At 38.3% G+C, this 25,420-nt stretch overlaps 1 protein-coding gene across 4 annotated transcripts in view; it reads right to left on the reverse strand.

Moving 5' to 3' along the window:
• Nucleotides 1–25,420, reverse strand: part of GALNTL6 (polypeptide N-acetylgalactosaminyltransferase like 6) — a 909,332-nt gene that overhangs the window by 57,484 nt on the left and 826,428 nt on the right. For all 4 annotated transcript variants that reach the window (XM_068187107.1, XM_068187105.1, XM_068187106.1 and 1 more), the window contains exons 5-6: nt 20,666–20,851; nt 14,229–14,412 (exon numbers count right to left, since the gene is read on the reverse strand). In XM_068187107.1, coding sequence (XP_068043208.1) covers nt 14,229–14,412; nt 20,666–20,851 — 370 coding nt within the window. The remainder of the gene's footprint in view (nt 1–14,228; nt 14,413–20,665; nt 20,852–25,420) is intronic.

Raw genomic sequence — 25,420 nt, forward strand, 5'->3', positions numbered from 1 at the left:
ATATCATGAAAATCCCCAAGGATCTGTTTTAGCTAAGAAATCTGACAGCATGTCAGTGACCAGCCCTGCCTCTGGCACTGTGGTGAGCCTCTACTGCTCCAGCTATTGTTTTCATCTACAGATTTTCTGTGTCCCAACAAGAGACTCTCCAAAACACTGCATTCTTCAGACTGAATGACCTAACTTTGAAAAATGGATTATCGACCCCTAAGTTTACTTTTCCTGTTACTATTGCATCTCTGTAAGGTTGTGTATGGTGTTAACATTACTCTTACAGGGACAAAACCAGAGAAGAGACAGAAGGGCTCAGAAAGGCAGAATTGTCCAACGTAATTATTAACAGACACTGACTTACAGCTAACACTGTAACTAAATTTCAAGGTGCATTTTGAATATCAAAATGCTACTCATCCCTGTCAGACTCTCTTGCTAAATCTGCTTACTAAAATCTTGCTCACCAGTAGCATATGCTCATCTATGGGTTTCAGAAATTTCAGAATTATCAACTGCTATAATTCTTCCCTTAAAATGTAGGGTTTTTTCATGCTATTACATATGCAAATCACAATACAGAAATTAAATTCCCAAAATAAAATTAGTGCATGTTTATCAGCTTTTTAATAAAAGAGGATCTCTGTTAAGGTAAGGTGATGACACCAAGGAGTTCAAAATAAGTTTTAACAAAGATTCACATGGACTTCCTCTCCCTCTGACAAACTGTAGTTTAAATGTAGAGATGTTATATTGGGATAGACCAAATAACTCAAATCATTCCTCTTCCCAACATACAGGATCTATCCAAAATACTTTTGACATCTGCCTCTAGCTTTACAATAACTGTTCCTAATACTATGCTACTAGTATCAGTGATGTTGCAAATAAGAAAGGAAACGAAAAAGCTGTGTTAATTTCAGGCTTCATTAGAAATGGAAGTGAAGAAAAAGGACAGTGCTTATTGAATGAAAATGGATTCAAGTATTGGAAAAGTGACATCAAAGTTCTCAGGAAATCTTTCAAGTACATCTCATCTTGCTGCTCTTCCATCCACCTTGAGTCCATTACTTCATCAGAGCCATGACTGGATCAACTGAACATTTGCAAGATAGCTGCCTCAGGTATCTGAGATATGCAAGGTTGGATTGTTCAGGAGTGGAAGAAACAAAAAACAGATAAGCTCTGGAAAGGGCAAACACAACTTTAAGGTCTATTAGTAAAGATCTTTCCAGCAGATATAGCTCAGGTGCTGAGGACTGGATGCAGTATGATGCATACAAATCTGGCCTGCACTTTGCAAAATGGAGATGTGAAAATAAACTTAGAGCTGTGCCAGAACCATCAGAGGAATAAGGAACTCATTTTTTATGAAAAGAGGCTGCAAAAGGCCAGGGAAGTAAAGACTGAAACAGGATGCGAGCTCTTTTTAGCAACAGACCAGCAATCATCTGACAGATCAAACATTTTTAAACAGCCTGACTGCTTAGGTATGTTCAATTAATTTCCAGAATGACCAGTATTTTCAGAGAACTGAAGCATCATCTCTGCAGCTGTCAAGTTGCAGGAAGCCCTCTAGACCTGCTAGTGTTCCTGCTTTATGGGTTGAACTCCACATCTTTCTGCTTTTACCCCTTCTTTTGGGGTTTCATTTATGTCTGGAATGTCATGCAGAAACATACAGAAACTCACAAATTTATTTAAGTTTCATAATTAATTCTTCCATTTCAGTTAAATAAAAGCATTGAAAGGTGAGCTATCTTGAGAACTACAGAGAATGTCTCGAGGTTTCTGCTGGTGCCTATTGTTTACAGATACAAAGCAAAGCACTTTTTAATTTTCTTTCAGTTATCTTCCACATTTTTGGAATATTTCTGTTCCAGCTGGGTAATAGATACTTTTACATTCAGGGCATGCTCCTATTTTGAGTTATTATAGTAAGTATTTGAAGAAATTGCCCAGAGGAAAAAAAAAAACAACAAACAATTGAAAAGAAACCTACATCATTTAGCATCTGAATTCTAGCACTGCTGAACAGGAACTTCTGCAGAAAAAGATATTTAATTCTAAGTGGCTCATATGACGCTTTTGTAGATGCACCTGATGTGGTATCTAGATCTAAACTTACCTCCATAAAATTCATGGGGTGTGTGTGAGTTACTATTACTCAGCCCAAGCAGCAGATTTCTAGTTTCACCATGCACTGTACTGTATTTATTCTTTATATGACTACTAGGCAGATTGTGTACTTAAGGTTCCACAGTAGTTCAGATTTTACCAACGTATTTTTAGTAGGAAGCTTTCTGAACCCAGAAACTTACTAATTTATCAGAAATTAAGTAGAAATGCCAGTCAAAAGGTTTTAAAGTGGTGGTAGACAGGACATGACATCAGCTTTCACAGATGAATGCCTCATCATAAAGAATGAGAAAGCAAAATCTTTGGAGAAAACTAAGGTATGAAAGAAAACCCTGTGCTCTAATTTTGTGTCTATTTAATGTTCTCACTGTCTCCCTCCGGAAACGCGGGTGAAGTTGTAGCATCTCCAAGACGAGAAGAACAGACAGAGCCCACCTGAGGGTGCGAGGAGATATCCTGACTTGTGAGGAAAATGAATAGGGTCACCTGGGATTTAGAAATATTTTGTAACCAGGGTCAAAGGCTACAGGCAAAATAAGTTCCAGGATTGCATTTGTGCTTTTCATAGCTGTTATCACAGTGGAGAGTCATTGTTATCTATGATCATCAGCTTCTACAAGTAGCTGTTCTCTTCCTCTACTGCTACTAATGGATGACACTGTTCTGAAAGAAATCCTCACTGTCAGTCCACCTTGACTTTGAACTATTTGTTACCACATTTCAGCTTGTTCTTTTTGCTAAATTCTAAACCGACATTATGATATTTTTATCCTTTGCCTTTTTTCTTCCTTCTGGATGCAGCAATAATACTGATAATCACCCAATGGGTCATCAGAGTGCTCTGCTACAAAAAATTTTTCTGTTTTAAAAAATTATTTTTCTACTGCTATAATTCTTCTTATGCTATTCATCTTTATTGAGTTACACAGGAATAACTTTGTATAGGTGTACTGTGTACTTGTCTATTTGATGTACTCATGCATTCCCACTGAAAGATAGATAGATAGACAGATTTTTTTCCTGATTTAAAAATTCTGTCATATTTTCATTATTAAGACCTAATATCCATAGGTCAATGAGTTTAAAATCAGTGGTTTCATTATATAGTTCATATATTATAGGTGGCCAAGCAACTTCGAACAAACCTCACCTGAAAATTGTGTCTATAAATGAATAAGAAAAGCTTTTACAGGCAAAAACACTGTCGTTTTCATTTAAACTAGTATTTTAAAGAGACTTTGTTGTATCAGCCAGTAGGTGGAGATATAAGTCCAGTAAAAGCAGAGAACAACTATTTGGCAGTCCTTGAGACAATTGAAGGTTTGTATAATACAACTTAACCGAGGTTAGATTTCTTAATAAGTATTAGATGAGACAGATGAAATCTGTCTGCAGTTAAAGCCCATCTATCAGCCCTCCTTGTCTTACAGCCTGGAGAGCTTAGGAAACTTTCATTTCCAACAAAGTATTAATGAAAGTAATAAGGCAAAAATAATTTTTAATACACAAATATGTAAATTCCAGTATTTTTATAAACTTGATCAGTATCCTGCTATACCACATTAAAAAAACATGGCAGTATAAAAAAATTTAATCTCAGGCATTCCAATACTCACATTTTGATAAGTTTTGAGTCCTTTCATGCCTACAGAAATTATGAGCATGTTATTAACTTCTGGTACATATTCAAATGTTTTTAAAGTATTACCACTTCCATTAAGACAGTCATGATACTCTGTCTTGGCATTAAAAATGTATTAATCTATTAAGTTACCATTATAGGAACTCATACTGGTAATTAGTTGCAATAGCAATAATACCTTGTGATTTACAAAAAACACAATCACGTCTCTTAACATCACTCTTCTATAGAATAATAATATCCCTATGTAGCAGAAATGGAAATGTAAGCAAATGCAGTAAGGTAAGTGTAAAAATTAATGCAATATAGTTTATATTCAACATTTATAATAATTCCTTTCGTTTTTTTATGTTGTTTGGTTTAAGGTCAAATGAAAACACCCCTGGAAATAACGGGGCCCTTATGATTAAGCTGTATCGACTAATTACACATATATGACTGACAAAGGACTGTTCGTCTTCCCTGAATGCCCTTTGAACAAGTCAGGAACAAAGATTGTGCTTTGAACAGTTTTGCTGTTTAAACTGTCATTCTGTCAAAAAAAAAATCACTAAATGACAGGCTAGGCATTAAAATCTACTGCAAAACAAAGAGCTGGGGACTTAAAACATTTCCTGTGGACTGAGAGCTTAGGGTTTGTTCTCCTTCAGGGTTCTCTGGGAGTCTCTTCAAAACCACTGCCCTGTGCTCCCCAGGCAGTGGTCTGAAAACACTCCTCCAAAATACTTTCTTCCCTGCTGTTTACCTTCTTCCTGGGTATTTTGAGAGGTCCTTTGCATGTTTGCAGTGCTTTGAAAAAGAAAATTACTATGACTGTTCTCCCACTGTGCTCTTCCTGACTTATCACCATCTCTCCACTCCCAGTTCACTGCATGTCCACACGTCATTTGCACTCGTGGGGAAAGAGTGGTTATTTGCCCTAGCACGAAAAAGCCAGGGAACTTCTGCAGCATCAGCTAAAATTTCTGCTGGAGAACAAGGAGAGTGGAGGGCATGGGATCTCCTCTCCCCTTGCAGGCATCTCATTCCCTTTAGGGGGCAAATGGGCTTCTGTAATTTCATGCCTACAGTGTCTCTCCAGCACTGAAAATAACACTGATACACCATCTTAAAAAACAGAAAACATCACAGGGGTTGATTTTCCAAATAATTCACTTGGAGAGATATTTCTGTGCTGTTTTCCCACAAACAAAAGAGGTACATTTTGAAATTAGTAAAGTTTAGACAAGAATCTTGTTCCCTGACAAAGGATACTGTCTTGTCAGTTTATCAAAGAACTGATGTCAACTCTTTTGAGTCTCATTTGCTCCTGGTCTATCAAGAGACAGGCACAGCATTTTATAAATAAACTAGCAGCAAATTTCAGGGTGTTTATCATAATTTTCACTTCACAGGTTGGAGGAGGCATTTACCTTTGCCTCTTGACAAAAACTTGTCTTCCAGCTAGAATGATATTTTGGTTACTTACATGAAAATGAAACAGATGCTAGTTTGTCTGGGGATAATTCAGAATAAATTACTCATCAAGTCAATACCTATACTGAACTCTACTAAGACTATAAACAAAATAGGTTTTCACTTTTCTCACTCAAGTCTGAGATAAATAACCTGATTCACAGATAAATTGCCAGGGTTAAAAACTGCAGAAATATGGAAGGTACACAATGAATGTCACAGAAATGCAAAACCTGCTGATATCCTATAATCCAAAATCAAAATGGAAATTGTCTTGAGATCATCTGCAGACATTGTCCTGTATCTTATTCAGTTCAGTGTTGCATTAAAATCTGCATGGTGCAATTCAGCAGCTCCATGGAGTGGAGGGATTTGTGCATAACTGGATCAGATTGGAACATGTGGCCATGAAATCCTAGCCTTGATGTCAAGGCTGGAAATTGACCTGACGAGCAAGCTGCTATTGTGCTGTAAATCAGATGCCATCTACAGGATGTGAATGAATTCTTTGGTGCCATTTTATAAAGGTTTGCTTAGCAGGAAGCTGACAAATTTTCAAGGGCCACAGTGGAACATGCTGCATTTCTGGCTGAGAAAATAGATTGTTGGAAAGCCAGGGACTCTGCATGTCTTGATTTCTGGCATGGAACAAAGAGACATTATTATAATCAGGAGATAGAACAGAATTTGCCATTTGCACAAACCTCAAGTAAAGCTCAAGTAACATTGCAATAGGCTGTGAACAACTGGAGGGTTAAGTAGAATTTAAAAATCTTAGCAAATTGAAAAGTGAAGTAAAAAAGGAAAAAAAGATAAACTTCCAAATGTGCAGATATAAAATATCACACTGATCTATGGATAATGAAGACAGATCACTCTTTTGGACATGGCACTTGAAATAGATATGAATATAAATGCCTTGCCTTTACACATGTAAAATCTGAATTACAAGAGAAGGATGATGAATACTTGGCTAGATACCAGCTCTGCAGAAAATGATGTGCAGGTTACACCAGAGCACAAGCCTGGCATGAATCAATACTGTCAAGGAAATGTAAACAGGAACATAGTCTCTGAGAGAGGCAAAGTCACCCATCTATTCCACCAGGCAATGGTAAGACTTTAGCTGGTGCTGTATGCTCTCGGGATGGAAACAGTCCACAGAGGAGCAAAGATAATCATTAGAGATCTAGAAAACATTATTTATTAAGAGAGGCTGACGGAAAGAATATAACTTACTTGAAAATGAACAATGAATTTATGTGGCACGAGTCCTCAAGTCCTTAAAAGCTCTGCTCCCACTGTACAGTATAAATGATTAAAAATTTGAACGGGTTAAAGATGTGAAAGGCAAGTTTCTGATTGGATATTGTAAGAATAGTACTGAAAAACTGTGTATATACAAATTTCTTTCCCATCTCCTCTTTTTTCATGCTTCCAGCACACATTGCATTGGCAGCTTAATTTTTTCAGAGTGGAAGGCAGAAAAATCTCATTACCTCAGAGCTCCACCAAGATAGCTGGACAGGCAGAATTATTCCATGCAGAATAAAAAAAAATCAGAAGGTATACACTGGCAAGTGAAGATGCTTCTATGTCATGCTTAGTTGATCACTGCCTCTGAAAAAAGAACCATGGGCATTGGAAGAAAGCACTGTGATACTGTGGAGTTCCTCAAAGAGCAAGGGGTAAATGACACACACATAATGACACACACATCCCACCCTGGACAGATGCTAAAGAGTATTAATAAACCTGGGCCAATGAGCAGGTATGGAACCTGCATCAACAGAAACATTTGAAAGTGGTCTGGCACACAGTGTTCCATAAAATTAATTGGTTCAGCCTTTGTGCTTTCTTCTGTTGGAAGCAACTGCAGCACTAGATTGAGGTTTTTGGCAGCAGCAGATCATTCTTTAAATAAAACACAACAACCCAATGGATGCAGAGGTTGCTCCCAGATTTATGCTGATAAACACTTTAAAATGTAAGAGAAGGGTGTTGGTTTTCTCTTAGAATCAATAGGTGTCACCAAATTCTGCATGAAAGTTCTAAAGAAAATGGCTTTAAACATAGAAATAAGAATAGAAAGAATTGCCTTAAAAAGGTGACTTATTTTTCTTTATGGAAAACTGTTCAGACAAGATTTTATAATTTTGAAAGTGAAGCCATCTGTATCAACAGTCTGGTAATAGTTTTAAATAGCTCACCTGTATGCACTGAGCAACATAACTCTGTCTTCTTCTTGGCCACCATCCTAGTCTTTTTTATGTAAAGACATATTAAAATCATGCCCAGAAGCTACTTAATTTTCTAATTACTGGTAGTATTCCTAACCCATTTTGTGAATCTGCCCCAGCATATGGGCATATATACTGTTAAGCTCCAAAGTTGATACTTGTGAGGTAGCAGGCTAACAGCTCTAGAAGCATTATATTCAAGGTGTTTACATTTTATTCTAAATATGATACCCCAAGTATTAAAGAAAATTGGAAATATGAGTTTAGGCATTAGGAACAAAATTAGTACTTTTTTGTCTTGGGTGGCATGAGCCACAATGACCAATTCAGTGAAAGGTTGTGTATCAAATCTGAATCTACCAAATTCAACTAGCATGAAGAACTTGATTAGTGATTAATTTCCTTGATTGAAAACTAAAACCGGCAGCAGCTTTTTATCTTTGATTTTTTTTTCATTTTGACAGGTTACACTCTCTGTAGAGTTTTCTCCTCTGTACTGGTCCTCAGAGAAAATGTACTGGTTGTAAGTACCTCTACAATGAAATCCTATCAAAGACAGGAGAAAATGATTCAATATGAGCATATGTTTACCCACAAATTCTGTGTTAGTGTTGATATCTCTCATTGAAAAAAATTCTGAGATTTCAAGAGGCTATGGGTGGATGACAGTTTGTAAAAGGTATTTTTATATCCATTATTGTTACCTCCACTAGTAGTCTTTTACAGACCATAGCTTGTCACAACAATAAATCAAGACCGTAACTTACACAAACTAGCGCTGGTTGGAGACTGCTTCACTGTAGAATAATGCCTTTGCATAAAACATTTCTGCTGCACAGTTCAAAACAGTAGATTACACTCAGGCTTTAAAAAAATAGATGATTGTTTCTGGTGGTGAGAGGTTTTATGAATATGTTTATAGGCAGAAATCAGCCATAAAAGACATAGGCTATAAAGCACTGGGAGCTATAGAACAGAAATCTCTGTCCAAAGCATTTTCTGAACTTCAGAAAATGATAATAAAATTGTAAAAGTACTTGTCAGATTTGAAATGTAGTCTTAGCAAAGACTTTCTTTGCACAAACATGTTGTAAAAAGTATGTATTTAAATTCTGAAAGTAGGGAGCTGCAGAAAAAGAGTATTTCTAAGAGTATATCAAATTTTAAAAAAAGAGCATCCGGATGACAGTTTGCAAAATAATAATGTGATTTTAGGTACGCAATTCAACAGAAAATGTCAAGTAACCTTCAAATCTGTACACACAACAAGCTACATTAGGGTCATAAATTACATTCAAGGTTGAGAGCCTGTGATGCAATCGAAAGGAAAAATGTACTGATCATCCAATTTTATTCCTTGAGCATGTCCAAAATTTTACCCAAAAGTAGTACATCCATTAAAGCCATAAATGGCTCCTATTACTGTGAGAGCCTTATAATGGTGGAGTGATTCTATTTCTATATTATAAATAGGAAACTGAGTATAGGAACTAAAATGTCAGATATTACAAAGTTGTTTCTACTTGCTTGAATAGCCCAGTATTTGCAAAACCACTGTCCTAGTTCTTTGCTAGAGTTACATGTCTCTTCAGCTTTGTCTCCCTTCAGGGAGGTCTGGAGGTCACAGCTCTACAATGGAAGGCAAAGAACTCTTGGAGAGTAGGGAGTGGCCACATACCAAAACACTTCTAACTTCCTCAGATATGTACTAGGAGTCTTGGCATCCAGTAAATAGCGCAACACTTCTCTCATTGGTTAAATTTTCCATCTTGAGTTGCAATTCAATAGTAATGTTGTTAGGTCTCACCTGCACCTTTCTCTCCTTCCTGCATCATAAAGTTGCACCATCATAAAACTGCTCCAAGGAGCTCTGCAGCCCCTTCCAAATAGTTTTTTGAGTTGCACTGATGTTTTCTTGTCTGGTGAAAAGTATGTTGCAGCTGGCATGAAACTGATGCCAGTTTTCAGATCAGGCATGTGATACCATGAACTGATGTAAAGCCAGGAAATAAAGAGCAGTTGTCCCCAGCAGGCCTGAGCATATCAAACCTCCACTTTGTACTTCCACAGAGCTTTTAGCTCAGACAGGCTACTAAATTGTATAAACTGACATGCTGTATATCACAGACCATTACAGTAACAAGGTTATCCCATTTGTTTAAGTGGCGATTGCTTGGGTTAGGCAAACTCTGCTGGAGACCAGAGTGCCTGCACCATGGGAAGGAACAGTCTCAGAGGAGCATGCTCTTATGTCCCAAACCTATGTGTCCTGTAAGGGCAAGCTCTCAAACCTCTGCCGTGACAGAGGAATGAACCAGCAGGAGATGACAAGCCAAGATGACCCTTGCCACAAAGCAGATAAACATCTCTGGTCCTCCCTGCTTATAGGCTAGAATAAAACATCCCAAGTGATCTTCAATTCTGCTGAATGATCACTGACCCTGGGATCAAGACAGTGAGCATCATCATGACATAATCATGATTCCACAATTGTCTGACAATTTCCCACCATGCTTCAGAACACCAGTTTGAGTTGTTTGCACAACCCCAGATGCAGCAGAGGAAAATAGCATGAAGGACCCTTCAGAGTATATTCAGGTAGTTGTACACAAATTGCAAGACAAAAATCGCTACAGTCACTGTGATGATCTGCAACTGGGACAGATCAGTTGAATGCAATGTAAAACCTCTCTTGTTTCTGTGGCACATGAAAAAGGGAAATCAAGGAGTTCACAGACTTAGTGACTGGATGAGGAGGCAACCTTATTACAGAAGTCCAGCTTCCATGCCTGTAAGGATTCAATGTATCCTGAAAAATAGTCACACAGATCTTTCAAAAAACTCACTGATCTTAAAAGCTACATGAGATCCATTTATGGAATAGTTGTTAAACTTTCCTATATGCTACAATAAGCATAGAAAAATATCCAATAATTCACACGGGAGCTTTGACTGAAAATACATTTTAAATGGCTGTAGTTTGGTTCAGTGAAACCTATGGGAAATTTGGCAGGACCAATGACAAATTATATGTGAACCAAACTGATAAAATTTGTGCATGAATGCTGCCTGATCCAAGTGCAGCTACAAATTTATCATATGACTCCCCGGTTGGTGCTAGTACATCATTTGTACATGAATTTGACTGGAAGCTTTTGAGAGCATTTTACAGTCTTAAAGTCATAAACATCAAGCCAAATCTTGGTGTAAAGCTACTTGTTGTGAACAACTGCAGAGGGCCTGAGAATGGGTGAGAGCGTACATCTGAAAAAGCTGAGAGCTGCAGTGAAACTCCAAGTTCTGTCACAGCAAAGGATGGAGATGCAGCCCCAAGTGGCACTGCAGGCATAGGAACAATAAATCATGACTACACTCACACCACAAATGGATGAAAATGTCTCTTCTTCACAAGAATGACTTTGAACTGGAAGACCACGTTGAGATAGATGGTGTCTAATGGGAGAGCACCTGGTCAAAACTGACCACAGTGGAATACTATTTAAAAAAAAAAAAAATAAAATGTGGGAAAAGATTAATCCCAGAACACTAGCTGAGCTGGCATTGGAGCTGAGTAAGATTCGTGCTCCTGTCATACCAAGAGCCTCCCTGCCAACACTTCAGCTGGTTGTGTCAGCTGCAAACATGCTGCTGGTGTCTGCTGCAGCAGTACTTTGATCATGTGCAGATGGAAAGCAAATGTACCATGCAGATAATACAACAACTGCTCTTAGGTCTTCTGTAGTTTGATCTGATTTTATGTACATTATTTCTTAGGCTGATGTGACCTTTTCTGCTTCACACATATACTGCGTTGGCATTTTAAGTGAGGGGAAAAACTCATCAGCAGACTTTTTGGATCATGTATCCATTATTTGCTGGTGTTTTACTAAAAATGCTGGCAATTTTCCAGTTCATTAGGGATCATCTCAGATCTGACTCTGCTGGCAAGAAATAAAACTATTACGACACCAACAGCAAAATATTTAACCTAAATTTAAAAAAAATCCCTACTGCTTACAAAACAGTAGCATAATAATTATGGTGCTGGCTGAAGCAATTTCTAGTTTTAGTTCATATGTACCTAAAGGAAAACTGTTCTCTGTCTTTTATTTCACAGAAGCTCTCTTGGTCAATTAAGTTACTGATAGGTAAAATGGTTTGCAACACTTACTGTATTTGTTGTAAGCAAGATATTAAAAACTCAAGGTCTCAGCAGAGAAGGCCCTAGGAGAGAAGCAGTACTGACTTTGAATTAGAAAATAATCTTTCCCCTAAGCAAAATTCATACTGATTATTTTAAAAATATCTATTTTCATCTGCCATTTTAGGCAGAGGGTACTTTTGAGCAAGCATATTGTCCTAACTCAGCCAGCCTTCAGTCCTGCTGGCATATGTGGGGGCAGACATGATGGCTCCTTGAGCAATGCTGCTTTTCCAGTAGCATCGCTCTGATGTGCATCCTATTATGGGGAAAACAAAGGAAGACTCACTGATTTGTGTAAGAACAGGGAGGTCTTTCCACCTGACAGCTACTCAGATTAAAAGAGATTTATAGGCTGCATTGTACTATATGTGGCTCCCTGAGAAGCCATTTATCTGCCTGTGTCTCATGCTGGCAGGGCAAGGTGGGTGGGTGTCAAGTGCTGCCATGCTGAGTGGAACAGCAGTTCATGCAAAACCACTGCATCTATTCTGTACTGCACAAAACCTTGTCTTTCTAGGAATTTTCCTATGAAAGATTCCTATTTAGTCCTCTCTTGTCTTCGTGACAAGATTCTACAAGATGCACACTACAAACAGCAAATGTGAAACAACTGATAAACAACCCTGTAGCTACGCTGGCAATAGAGAAGTTTTACTTATACAAACTTTGAATGCTGAACCAAATTAAACAAAGGTCACTTTCAGTAAGTGCCAAGAAACTACAACTGCTCAGAGGACTAAGAAGACGGAGCAATTGAAGATATAGCAGTTCTGGAGTGTTATGTGATTGCACTAGCTGCATCTGTGTTCTGGAATGGTGTAGCAGGGTCCCTCAGAAGAGCTTATCTGTGTCTTGTTAGCTGGTGAAATAACTCAGGGCATCTTGCCCTTCACAAGAGCTTGCTAATCAGTGAAATAACTCAATGAAGACAGCTTGTCTTGCAGTGACTCTTTTGACGCCATGAAAGTAAATGCTTCCAGCTGTCAATAGATAGTTTGCTGTGGAAGTGAGATCTGGAAAGATAAGCAGGAATTTCTGACTGACAGTTCACTTTATAAACTATAAAAGCTACACCAAACTTTCACAAGGCAGAAATCTTCTGCATGTTCCCTGGAAATGTGTGAGGCTTTCTTCACAAAGCTGGGATGCCTACTTTATCGTTACTCTCCTGGGAGCCGAGTGAAAGGACTCTGTACATTATTGTTATTTTGGTGGTAAATTACATTGACTCCTAGTGAATATAATATACTAGTTCTTATATCCTAGTTCTTTGCTAGCTTTAATGTAGGTACCTCAATATTGTGCACTGTTTTATGTAATCTACTGGTTCTCTTTTTTTATACTGTGTAATAAGTATAAAGCCTCTGTTTAAGGCCTTTTGTTTATTGTTGCCTATCCAATAAATAACTAATTTTACAATAAACCTGATCTGCCATCCACAGAACTTGCAGGCTGGAGTGATTTTAGATGCGGGCCATACTAAATTTAATCTGCTGTCAAAAATCTGAGGCTAAAGCAGGGCTTGCCTGAATCTCCCACCTGATCAGTTACAAGTGGTCACATTGGTAGCTCATGTAAAGTACATCATTGGCACTTATGCTAATGCAAGATGAAGACTGAATGGCCCGGATAGAGATAAGCAAAAAGGAACAAGTAGAAAAATGAAAATGAGCCCACAAATGCCACACTCCTCCCTGCTGGTCATTCCCTGGATATTAGGGTCAGAGACCCAGTTCTTCTGTTGCTACTGTTTCCAGGTTTTGCTTTGGGAAGGGGAGAACACTGAGGTTTCAAACTGCCATAACCTACAGTGTGGAGGTTCAGCCAGGGTTAGTGAGCGTCAGAGCCTGCCCTACTGGCATCCCTGCTGAGATGTGTCTGTGTGAGAGACCTGAAGACTTTCCCACATTAGAACCATGTCTGTCTGTCCTTTCTCTTTTGATAAGGATTAATCCAGGCTGATCCTTACATGAGAATAATTAAAAGATAAGAAAAAAGGATGTACCTTTGTGAAAAGAAGGAAGATCATTTCTGTGAACGAGCTGATCTCTACAATACTGGGATCAGAGGCTGTCTTATCTAAAACTATTTACAAATCATCTTGACAGTGTTCAGGTTTGACAGCTCTGTATTTAAGTTACAACACTGCATATACAGCAGCCATATCACCAGTTATAAACAAAGCATCTGCTGGTGTAATGTGGACTCAACTGCCGATGCATATATTGCATCAATCTCCAGAAAATAAAACATTAAATAAAGTTTTAATGAAATAAACAGAATACCTATCATTTCTTGTCTGATGCCAATACTTAACTACAAGTACGTGCCTGCCTCTTATGTACAGTCATTGAGCCAGGTTGTGTTTCCATGCACAGCTTGTGAATTCTACAAATCGTTGCCTTGATAGTTTTCTTAGTTTTCAGGTGTTTTCTTCTATTACCTTTCAATAGCAGAAAGTGGCCTACATGGAAATGTCCAGGCTTGGATTCTGCTACAGTTACACTTTTTGCTTGCCCTTCTACACGTTCCCACTCTTCCGTTTATCGCTACTTACTCAAAGGGGTCGCTGGGATCAGCTCTCTGGAGCTCTGGAGGAATCGGTATTCTTTTGTAGTACATTTCCCAGTCAAAAGCTCCTCGCATGGCATCCCCCGCCTGCGCCTCGTAGCCAAAGTGATTGTGGTCAATGACATCGATCATAGGACACACGATGGTTTTGTGGTTAAGTGCAATCTGGTCTGAAAAATGAAAGTAGAAAATAGGAAACGGCATGTCTAGTCAAGCCATCTGTCATAGTACTGAAAAGTGAATCCCACAGGTTTCTGATGTTTGAAGATTGTTTGCTTTGTGCCCTGTGGCCCCCCAATAATTTAATTTTTCAAATCTGTATAGAACTCTTATTTAAAGTAGAATTATTGCAGTTGGGAAATTATTAGAAGTATTTATGATTCTTTAAAGGGAAGCACATCCCTGTGAGACCCACTGGAGTCCAGTCATTTGCATCTTTCTCTCATTGCTGCTCTGAGCTGTCCCCAGTCTGTCAGCTACGGAACAAGCCAGCAAGCAAATGGTAAAAATACTCCCTCATCTGTGGGGAGTATATTTGGGAAGGCCCTGAGAGTTTTTTTTCCTAAATGTGAATTTCAGCCCTTGCAACCATTCAGTCACTGTTCCTGTGGCTGTAGAGAGCATCAGCTTTGAAATCAAATGCTCCAAATTAAAGGCGAACTCCAACACAAAGAGAAAAACAGAGCTTGTGTCCTTTTTTTTTTGTACCAATCTTTGAGTTATAGAGAAGGCTTCACAGTATTATTCTCACCTGCCTTCTAAAGAAAGGAGTTTAGTTTTGCTTTAAAAAAAAATTAGAACTGTGAGACTAAATCAAATTCCCATTGCTAGCATAAGCTCATCTGGGCCTGAGTCTGCTTTGGTGAATCCTATTGCTTAATCCTGTAGAGCTCCTCTGAAAAGAAAAACAAGTAAAGAAGACAGGCCAACATCAAGAACTAGGCAGAAGAATAATGGTTTGAAATGAGGAAGTGCAGAGAAAACCTATAGCTGTGTTGACATGAAAGGACAGTAAAAAACTACCTAGGAACCCTCAAAAACCCCCTAAAATCTTAAAATTCCAAGTATAATAAAGCTTTTTCTCTGAATGGCAGCTTAGATCCTTTACATTATTTAGTACATTTTAGGGCTTATGTGGAAAATTTTTGATTGTGGAAGTTTTTTGATTTTGTTATTTAGATTTCACTGATGCTTGATAATACCCTAAAAATAATCAGAGGACTGAGTGTGGATTAAAAACTTAAATAGGAAGGCAGGTAATACTGGTATAATGATTAATAATAAAGATTCTGTTTCCATGCTTCTGCAGGACTGGAGTTAAGAAAGAAAGATTATTTTCACAAAACATCTGGGTCTTTATAGTTATTCTCAGAAGTTTAAGTTTAGAAACGCTGTCCAAATCAGGGATCTATGCTGCTAGTGAGAAATTACCATGACTGGAAGTTCAGCAGGGTTTTATATCCTTATTCTTTAATAGTGAAATAAATTTAAAGCACAGGCTCTCACAAAATTCTAGGAAACTCATCACAGAGATAATGGATGCATTACTGTTGCTATTGCCAAATATAATTACATTCACTAGCACACTGTATAGTGTTATCTGTGATCATTATATAAAGTCACTTTTACATAATCTCTTTCCTGTGATGGCCCTCCTAATAGTTATAGGGCTTGTAACAATCTGTCTCTGATCCCCCTTTCTGAATTGACTGGAGTAGAGAAACTAAATGGAATTGATTTTTCTGAAGCAGGTCAAAGGTAGATTCTTAATGCTTTAGCATCCTTCTCTTCATCTTTAAAAGCTGCTGTCTTTAAATACACTGAAGGATTTGAAGTCTCCAAGTCACATGCAGAGATAGTCAGGGGGAAATTTTTTTGAGAAATGCTCAAGCTCAACCCCAGTCTTCATTTCTGCAGCTCTCAAGAATTCTTCAAGTATGATGATGCTTACCTGCCTTAGTGTGTTTCTGCAGAACTTACTTCTCAGTCTCCAAAATATTTTAGAGATAGGGAACCACAGGAAAATCCTGCCTTTTGATGAAACCAGGGTGTTTGTAGTTGTGCACACCAAAAGACAAAGTAACCAAACTTTCAGCCTCAATATTTCCTTCAGTATGATTAAAATAATGAATTTTACATACATACTACTTAAGCTTCAATCTAGTCCCAGTATGAATTTAGGAAACAGAAAGAAAAGGCTGTAGGGCTAACTTACATTTCACATGTGTGGTGGTATCACAGACTTAGATACGCAAACATGGTGCTGCCTTTATCAGCCACTGATCTTTCTTCCACCTGCTCCTATAGCCACACTGAAAGCCAAGGCTGAAATTCTCTACACTTTCTCTTCCACTGCCTTTACTCCTCATCCCCTTACAGATCCCTATTGGTCTGAAAATATCCATGCATTTTTTCACTGCATATAGCCTTCAGTTAAAGGGAAGAGCAAACATATAAGCATCATGCAAAAATCTTGTAGGTTTGAGGGAAAGCCTGAGAACAGGAGGGGACATTGCTCAGAGCTTCCTCCCAAGAAATTTTAACACATGCATATTTGAATTCAGCACTTTTAGGATCAAGGCAAGTAAGCAAATATGGCAATAAACAGAAGTTTTCAATATTGGATGAGTCACTATCTCAGAAATAGAGGTTTTATCTCTATGAAAAACAGGTACCCTTTTAATTTCAAGTGCACGTTTCAAACCGGGCTGGATAAAGTAACAATGCCGAATTGCAAACAGCCCTTGCAACCATTCAGTCGCTGTTATTTTTGCAATTTTTCAATGCAAACATTTTTATTGTCATACTCAAATACGTGATTACAGGTAGTGACAAAATTTGAGTGATTCAGCAAATTGTCTCTTGTTTTCTGAGTTGCCATAAGTACTTGTACCCTCAGTGTCTCCACTGTCAAGCAATACATCATATACTTGTTGTGAAGATGGATAACAAGCAGGTGTTTTGACAACTTGCTTAGCATAATACGAACATGATATATTTTTAATTCTTCATCAGGGAAGGAATCTGTTTTAACAAGCCTAGTTCTAGTAGCCTATGTCACTACTGATCTACTGTCCATCTCTCTTACTGCTCCTGCAGCAACATCAGCAGAAGGAAATATGTGCCTGCACCTTTCTGGTTTGCCACTCAGTTTCTTACCTGCAATAACTGACTTCACACTGCACTAAACTGTCAACTGCTGGAGTCCAAGCCACATCTTTCCTTCTGCTGGGGGGTGACAACAAACAGCTGTTTGCCAACCTTTTTACATCACTACAGCTGCCTACTCAGTGAGCATCAGTCAAAACTCTCTAGTATCTCAGATTGTCTTACCTAAGCTTAAGAGCCCATTAAAGCAAAGAAATAAACTAAATAAAGCTTGAAGAAAATAAAGGCATTTTACCCCCATTTTTAAGAAAAGAAAACAAACAACTGTAACTGAAAACAACTGTGTCTCAGCTCCACAAAGACATTTAGATACCCTAAAAGTACTGAAATAACTCAGTCTTCCTTTGGCCTAAAAACTGATAGTTAATTCTGAAAATATAAGTTAGATACTTAAATAGCTCTGAGAACCATCTTTAAGTGATTGCTCTTGGTTCCTCACCCTCCTCCCCAGCCTCTAACTTTCAAGGTCTCATTTGGAACAAAACCTGTTTTGGAACAGTGGAAGCCACTGCTCCTGACAGCAGACTGCCAGTCCAAACCAGGGCTGAACCATGTACTTGTTAAGGATTTTTCACTACACATGCCAGATACAATCAGAACTAAAATAGGGCAGCTTCAAAGCAATAAACACTCAACATGTCCTCTGTTGTGGTTTCCCTGAATGACTTTCAGTCACATGTAGTGCTGAGTGAATCACAAAATATAACTTCAGATAAAACTTGAAAACATACATTAACTTTACTATTATTAGCAGCCAGATGTCATCTGATTTCAGTATAGTAAATATATGCCATCTGAAGTTTATAAGAAAATTCTCTCATTCCTTTAGAAAAACAGGGCACAGGGAAAATATACTAGATGTGTGTTCATTTTCTAGTTGCCCTTTATGTAACGCTCTACTTTTTCTTTCAAAATAAAGCAGACTTGATTCTGGGCTTCAGTATTCCTCAAGACTCATTTCTAGGTCCTCTGGTGAGCTGGTTATCTACAGGTATTCTACTCTATGTGGAATGAGAAAGATTTCATTCCTCTTGAGAACTGAGGGGCACTGATGCAGTTGCTCTTGTCTTTTCATTTTTATGGTTTGAGGCTGAGGGTTCAGTACCCAACTGCATCCTGTCTGTAATTATGAATCCTTTGTTGCTATTCTATCTATTTTTTTGGTTTTTACAGGGTGAAATCTAGCTAGATGTTTGGAGCAGATTACCTCATGGGAGATCACACAGGCTAGGGGATCAGGCCCAGCCAGGATGGGTTTATGAAAGTCTTGTCCCACTTGACAAACATGATCTTCTATAAGCAGGTAACCTGCCTAGTGGATGTGGGGAAAGGCTCTGGATATTGTCTGCCTGGACTTCAGTAAAGCCTTTGATACTGTCTCTCACAGCATTCTCCTGGAGAAGCTGGCAGCTTAGAAAGGTGCACTCTTCACCGGATAAAAAAGTGGCTGGATGGCCAGCCCAGAGAGTCGTGGTGAATGAAGTTAAATCCAGTTGGTGGAATTTTGGAAGCGTTGTTCCCAAGGAAATCAGTACTGGGACCAGTACTTTTTAATATCTTTACTGATGATCTAGATGAGGGGATAAAATGCACCCTCACTCAGGTTGCAGATGACACCAAGTTGGATGTAAATGTCAATCTGCTGGAATGCAAGAAGGCTCTGCAGAGGGATCTGGACTGTCTGGAGCCAGAACTGAGGCCCTTGGGTCATAACAACCCCATACAGTGCTACAGGCCTACAGATGCTCATCTGGGAAGCTGCCCAGAGGAAAAGGGCCTGGGGGTGCTGGTTGACAGTGGCTGAACATGAGCCAGCTGTGCCCAGATGGCCAAGAAGGCCCATGGCATCCTGGCCTGTATCAGCAGTAGTGTGGCCAGCAGGACCAGGGCAGTGACTGTCCCTCTGTACTCAGCACTTGTGAGGCTGCACATCAAGTCGTGTGTCCAGTTCCAGGCCCCTCAATACAGGAAGGACATTGAGGGGCTGGAGTGAGTTCAGACAAGGGCAATGGAGCTGGTGAAGGGTCTGGAGCACAAGTCCTGTGAGGAGCAACTGAGGGAGCTGGGGTTGTTCAGCCTGGAGAGAAAGAGGCCTTTGGAAGAGCTTATTGCTCTCTACAACTGCCTGAAAGGAGACTGTGGTGAGGTGGGTTCTGTCTCTTCTCCTAGAGAAAGAACAAGGGGAAATGGCCTCAACCTGGATTTCTCTCGGCTCCTTTATGACACTTCTGTTTTACATCAAGACAAGGAGGTTATTTTTAAAAATGTAGATGTGATTGAGGGCAAGGGGATAACAAGGGGAACAACTGTATGCATGATTTGATATGGAAGCTAGGAAGGATAAATATTTGGAATTTTGTGCATTATCTTATTACTGATCTGAAGAGAAACTAGTTAATAGTATTTTTCTTGGTCTCCACTGATAGCTCATTAGAAGAATGCACATGTTGCTGCAAATGCTTTATCAGCTTACTGTGTGGCCCAAGAGTCCTAACAACAGAATTCAAGGAACAATAACCATTAATTAGCAAAACCATAACCTTCTGTGTACTTACAGCAGACTTTTTTAATGAATACAAATTTCTTTATTAGGCAACTCAGAAATTTTCTTCGGTTATGGTAGCAAAAAGCACTCACTTTGCAAAGCGTATATACTTTGCATGTAGTCAGGTGTGTAGAAAAGAGAACATTGTTTCCAGAAGTGAAATCCTAGACTACAACAATTGATTCTTTCCATTCCTTTAACTAATGGAGCTTTGCTGGCTGCAGCTGGAATCCAGCACAACAATCAATAGCAAATCATTCTTTCTGAGCTTCCCGTTGTGAATACTATTGCCGTTGGATTTAACACTGAGGCCTTGGATATATTTACAGCAAAAATTGTTTTAATGCAATGTGGAAAACTAGGAAGGAATGCAATACCTGCATAACAAACCTTTTCAGGTGTATAGTAAGGACATAATATTATACTAGATATAGCAATGTATTTAGTAGTAGTAATAATAAAATAAATTGTAACTACTATAAGCTGAAGCATTACAGCGAGATTTCACAAACTCTTCAGTCTCAAGAAACAAAATGCAGCTGTTCACATTTCTTGGAGTTATCTCTCATACTGACACTTCAGAGAGATCAGAACTTCAGCAGAACTCCAAACACTTTGATACAGTGTATTTCTTGCTTACTGTGGGACACAGCTTCAATTACTGGTTGTATGTTCTGATTTTAATGTATGATGAATGCTAATGCACTTACTAAGCAAGGGTGGCAGCCAGTTCACGTTGACTTCGCAGTGGGAATCCAGAAACGTCAAGACTTCTCCTCTAGCCAGCGAGGCTCCCAGCAGCCTGGTCCGAATGAGCCCTTCTCGTTTCTTGGTGCGCACAATCCTCACCTTGGCAAAGCGGACCATGTATTCCTCCAGCTTCTCTTTTAAATGCTCTAGAAAGAAGGGCAAAAAAAGCATCAGCGGTGCCAGGCCTGGAGGAGCCAATAGAAGGACAGGTTGGTGTACAACCTGCAAGCTGCTCATCTACTTCCATCTTTAGTCACTTCAAGTCCTCCAAACTCTGCCACAAATCCTCCTGAGATGGTTCAGAAAGTGCAAATATTCTGTCTTTTATCACAGAGAGGAAGACACTGACACTCTGCTGCAGTTGTTGCTGGCAACCTGCCATCCACAATATAATGGCCAAAACAGCTGCAGGATATTCATCTATTCTCTGGCTTCTGCAGCCCAGGGCCATAACATTCTGGCATGTCATTTTATAAAGAGCGACCTTCCCAAGTCAGTTTCCTATATCAATTTATTGTGAAGACCTATGCATGGAAATAAATTTAAAAATAAAACTAGCACAATGAGGTTGTTTTTGTAATGGGATGGGAAACAGACATGAAGAAAGATCTTAATAGTTAGATACCAGCATGAAGCAGAAAACACAGACAGCTGACTTCCTAATAAAATTAGGCTGAAATGTAGAGTAGTTGATAGGTTCTCTGATCTGCAAAATCTGGTTCTGTTTGTATCGCTAAACATCATCTTTGGGAATATTTTTTCTTCTGACAAGAAATGCACACTAAGAATCATATAAAAACTCAACAACAAAAAACACCCTACAATTTTGCCTTTTCCTAAATACATCTAAAACACAAGTCCTGATCTTTTGTCTTTGCTATAACACCTCAGGTTGCCACTCATTACTTTGGAAAAATACAATAATTTCATTCATTGGGGAAAAGGGAGACAAAAACTTAGTCTCTAATAATTAAAATCGATGACAAGCTACATTTAGTGATTGCTAAGGATTGCAAGCTAAGTCTCATGGAAATGGCTTTGCCAGGTTATGCTTATTTCTGATATCAGCTACTAATTCTTTGGACTTTTATGGACAACACAGGCCTTATCCTGTTCTTACATCATTACAAATTGCAAGAAGTTTGCTGTGGACTAGCAAAAGGATTTCCATTTAGCAGTGTCCTAGAGTATATAATGCTGACATACAAATTTAAGGCAATGAGCAAACAAGTCACAGCACAGACAATACAGGATCTTGTGTAAAAATAAAATTAAGCTCCAGTGAAATAGAGCTCCCTCCACATGTTTATTTTCATCTTGATTTTTTTCCTAGCTGACAAACACATACAACATTCTAAAGCTACCTGCAGATTTGGATGAAGTAGAACACTGATGTGTATTTAGTGGAAGAGTACTACATGGGATGGTCTTCTATACTTTCTATACTGAGGAATCCTGATTCACCCTGGCACAGAAGAGGGACTGGGAACATCCCACTGCAATGATTAGAGAACAGGTTGGGGCTTCTGGGAGGAGAAACTCAACACTCTGGAGACATCCTGAGTCAAGAGAGAGGTTTGCGCTCATTGTACTGCCTGGGAGAAGGATTAGGTCAAGTGAGGAAAGCCAAATCTGAGACAAAAACAAAAATAATGACATTCAGATAAATATAGAAAGTTTTTGTCTTCTGTTCTGTGGCTGACTGTAGAACACACATTTAAATTCCTAAATAAGAAGGAAAGAAGTATCCCTTTTTCCATCCCATTTCACTATTTACACACTCAATAAAATCCCAACAGTAACAATGTCAAGAGATGTTCTGTGTCTTGAATGGAAGGTTTTGTATGACCACTCATATTCACAGGAAAAGACCTGTGTGCTACTCTGACTCATTTTAGCTACCAGCTACAATTCAGTTTTGTGACTGAACTGAGGTTTATTCAAGCCCTGGATCATTTTGTGCCCACAGGCAAAACTGTTAAAGTGTGTATTTATTGAACTGTTTTTCTGTTTTTATGAGCTCCATTGAGACTATTCCCATAGCGCAGGAATATAGAAGAAGGGAAATAGACCTTAAAAACAAAGATACAAAGACCTTGCAGGTAATATAAGAAAGTCTGTTAGGGCTGTCAGTCTGGATTTTTTCCTGTATTGTAAATTGTATCATCTAATAGCCATGAAAAATGAGAAAGCTCCAAAGTGACAGGTTATTACATATTTCCAAAGTAAATCAAATCTAATCAGTTAGGCACCATAGGTTCTGTTAGTCCTCAGACACCAGAAATTTCCTGTAGTTCTCAAAGGTCACCTAACCCTTCTCCTTTTCCATCCACAAGTGTTCAGTTTGTTTGCACTGAATAGTGCACAGGGACTCAGCACCAAGAGCAAGACCACACTGCTGCACATTGTTCAGACAAGCACTAAAAAAAACCTGGGTTGCTCAGCCAGAACACACCTCTCCAGCTCTGGATGCAATCACTAAATGCCTTGGCTATAGCAAATCCCCCATCATCACCTGCCTACCCTCAGAGATGGGTTCACTGATGAGACTCTAGTTGACCAGAGGAGTTGACCAGCTACTACATAGCTCTGAATTTTAGGCGGTTTTCCTCTTTGTAGGTGAAGGCAGCTACCAAGAAAGCACCTAAATGCTCTGATGGAGAGAAGCAGGAGCCTTACTTGGACAATCCAAATTGTTTGTGGTGTTGGTAGGCTCACTGGTGCCTGTAGGCACACGTGAGTTGGGCCTTCACTAGTTGGGTGTCATGATGGTTAGAGTAAGGCCCTTCAGCAGGCAGTCTGAATATGGCCACCACTGCTGTTTAAATGAACTAATACAAACACACCTTTTTCATGCATTCTGATTGTTATCACTTCTCTTGAGCCAAATTAATTCACTGAAATTCAATCTCATACAAAGGAATTAATTTCATTCCTTCTACATCTTTCAGTGAGCAAATTCTGAAAGCTGAGTGCCTATCTGCTAAGGAAAACACTACAGGAAGAGATGATGTAAACTATCAAATTATGATCCATTCTTTTCTGTTCTTATATCAATTGCTAAATAACAATAGAGTTGAATAATATGATTTGATTGTCATTAGTTGTATTGAAGCTTGAAATCTATTAAAACGATGGTAGTTCATACTGTTCTTTGCTTTAGATTCCTTGCAAATTCAAGAAAAATGTCTCAAATTTTAAATAATTTTTTTTCTTTTGCTGAAGTTCTGTGGAGCAAACAAAAGCTCTGTACCAGCTTGCTCCCTCTCTCTCAGATAGCTCTTCATGCATTTTAGACAGCATGTCACCTGATTTGTGAAGAACGGCATTAAAACATCCAGCACATCTTTTGATGCCAGAATTACATATCCCAAAATTATTTTCATCTACGCAATTAGTCCCAGGACCAAATGACTTTATTATTTTCTCCTTGTTGCTAAGGAACAAGTGAAAAAAAAAAGCAGAAACACACAAATAAAATTTGCACATCTTGCTTATACAGAATTCTAAATGCATCCTCATTTAGACATATCTGGAAGTAGTAATGAAGAAAACAAAAGTAATGACCTGTGAATTTTATACAGCTTAGTTCGACAAGTGACATTAAAAGATCAGCTGTACATACAAACTGAAGTATATGGATTGCTAGAGATATATAAGGTATCTACGTTTTATAAACCAGTTACGTGTTAGTAATATCCTAGCAGTAAGTCACGACATAGTCAAATAGAGGCCTGCAAGAATACCTACTGTATCTTTAGTTTTGAACTATGGCAAGGGAGGTGGTTTGGGAATTTATTTGGGAAAAAATTCTCTATAACTAAAATAACTATAAAAACACCACAAAGTATTTTATTTCAATGGCCAACTCCAGTATGGTTGTGAGAATGAAAATACCTTAAGGTGAAGGAAACAAATTCCCTTTTGGATCCAAAACTAATGATTTTTTAAACTTAAATCATTACGAAAGTGATCTCATACTCTAATTTGTCCTGCAATGACTTGAGGCACTATCTGTTTCCAATTTTACCAATCTCTAAAAGCAAAAATAAACACAGAGTAACAGCCAGAGACAGTAGAACAGTAGTAGTTTAAAAGAAAACTATAGTATTTTCTACTATTAATATAAATAGTAGAAATATATCTTTCATTTTGAGTCACATTTTTGATTAACAAATAATATCAGTGTTTGTGATTACTAACAAATTTAGCTTTTAAAAATCTTGTCTTTTTCCAAATCTATTAGAATAAACTTCCCCTTTCTACAGAACTCCATAAATTTCCCGCAAAGAACACCAAATATTTTATTTCCTATAGTACAACTGCATTTTCTCACAGATCCCAACTATTTTGTTGCTAATACTATCTGCAGAAGAAGCATCTCACACACAAACCCTGTATGTTACACATATATATTTACAACTAAGCAAACTCAAATAGACAAGTAAACATGCATGAATCAATGTCAGCACAAAAATGTAATTCTAGAGAAATTATTTTAAAGAAATTATAATGCAGTATGTAAAACAGAAAGCAATTTGTAACAAAAAGACATTTAAATGTCCAGAGGACAGCACATTCTGCCCATTCATTACCAAAAGAAATCATATGAACAGATTTACCATGAGAATAGAACAGGGAGGTAGGATGGTTTAATTTATATTCCGTAGTATTATATAAATTCTGCTTTCAGAATTGGGCATGATAGAGAAGCC

Source organism: Anomalospiza imberbis, chromosome 4 (assembly GCF_031753505.1).
Source record: "Anomalospiza imberbis isolate Cuckoo-Finch-1a 21T00152 chromosome 4, ASM3175350v1, whole genome shotgun sequence".
NCBI classification, from domain to species: domain Eukaryota; kingdom Metazoa; phylum Chordata; class Aves; order Passeriformes; family Viduidae; genus Anomalospiza; species Anomalospiza imberbis.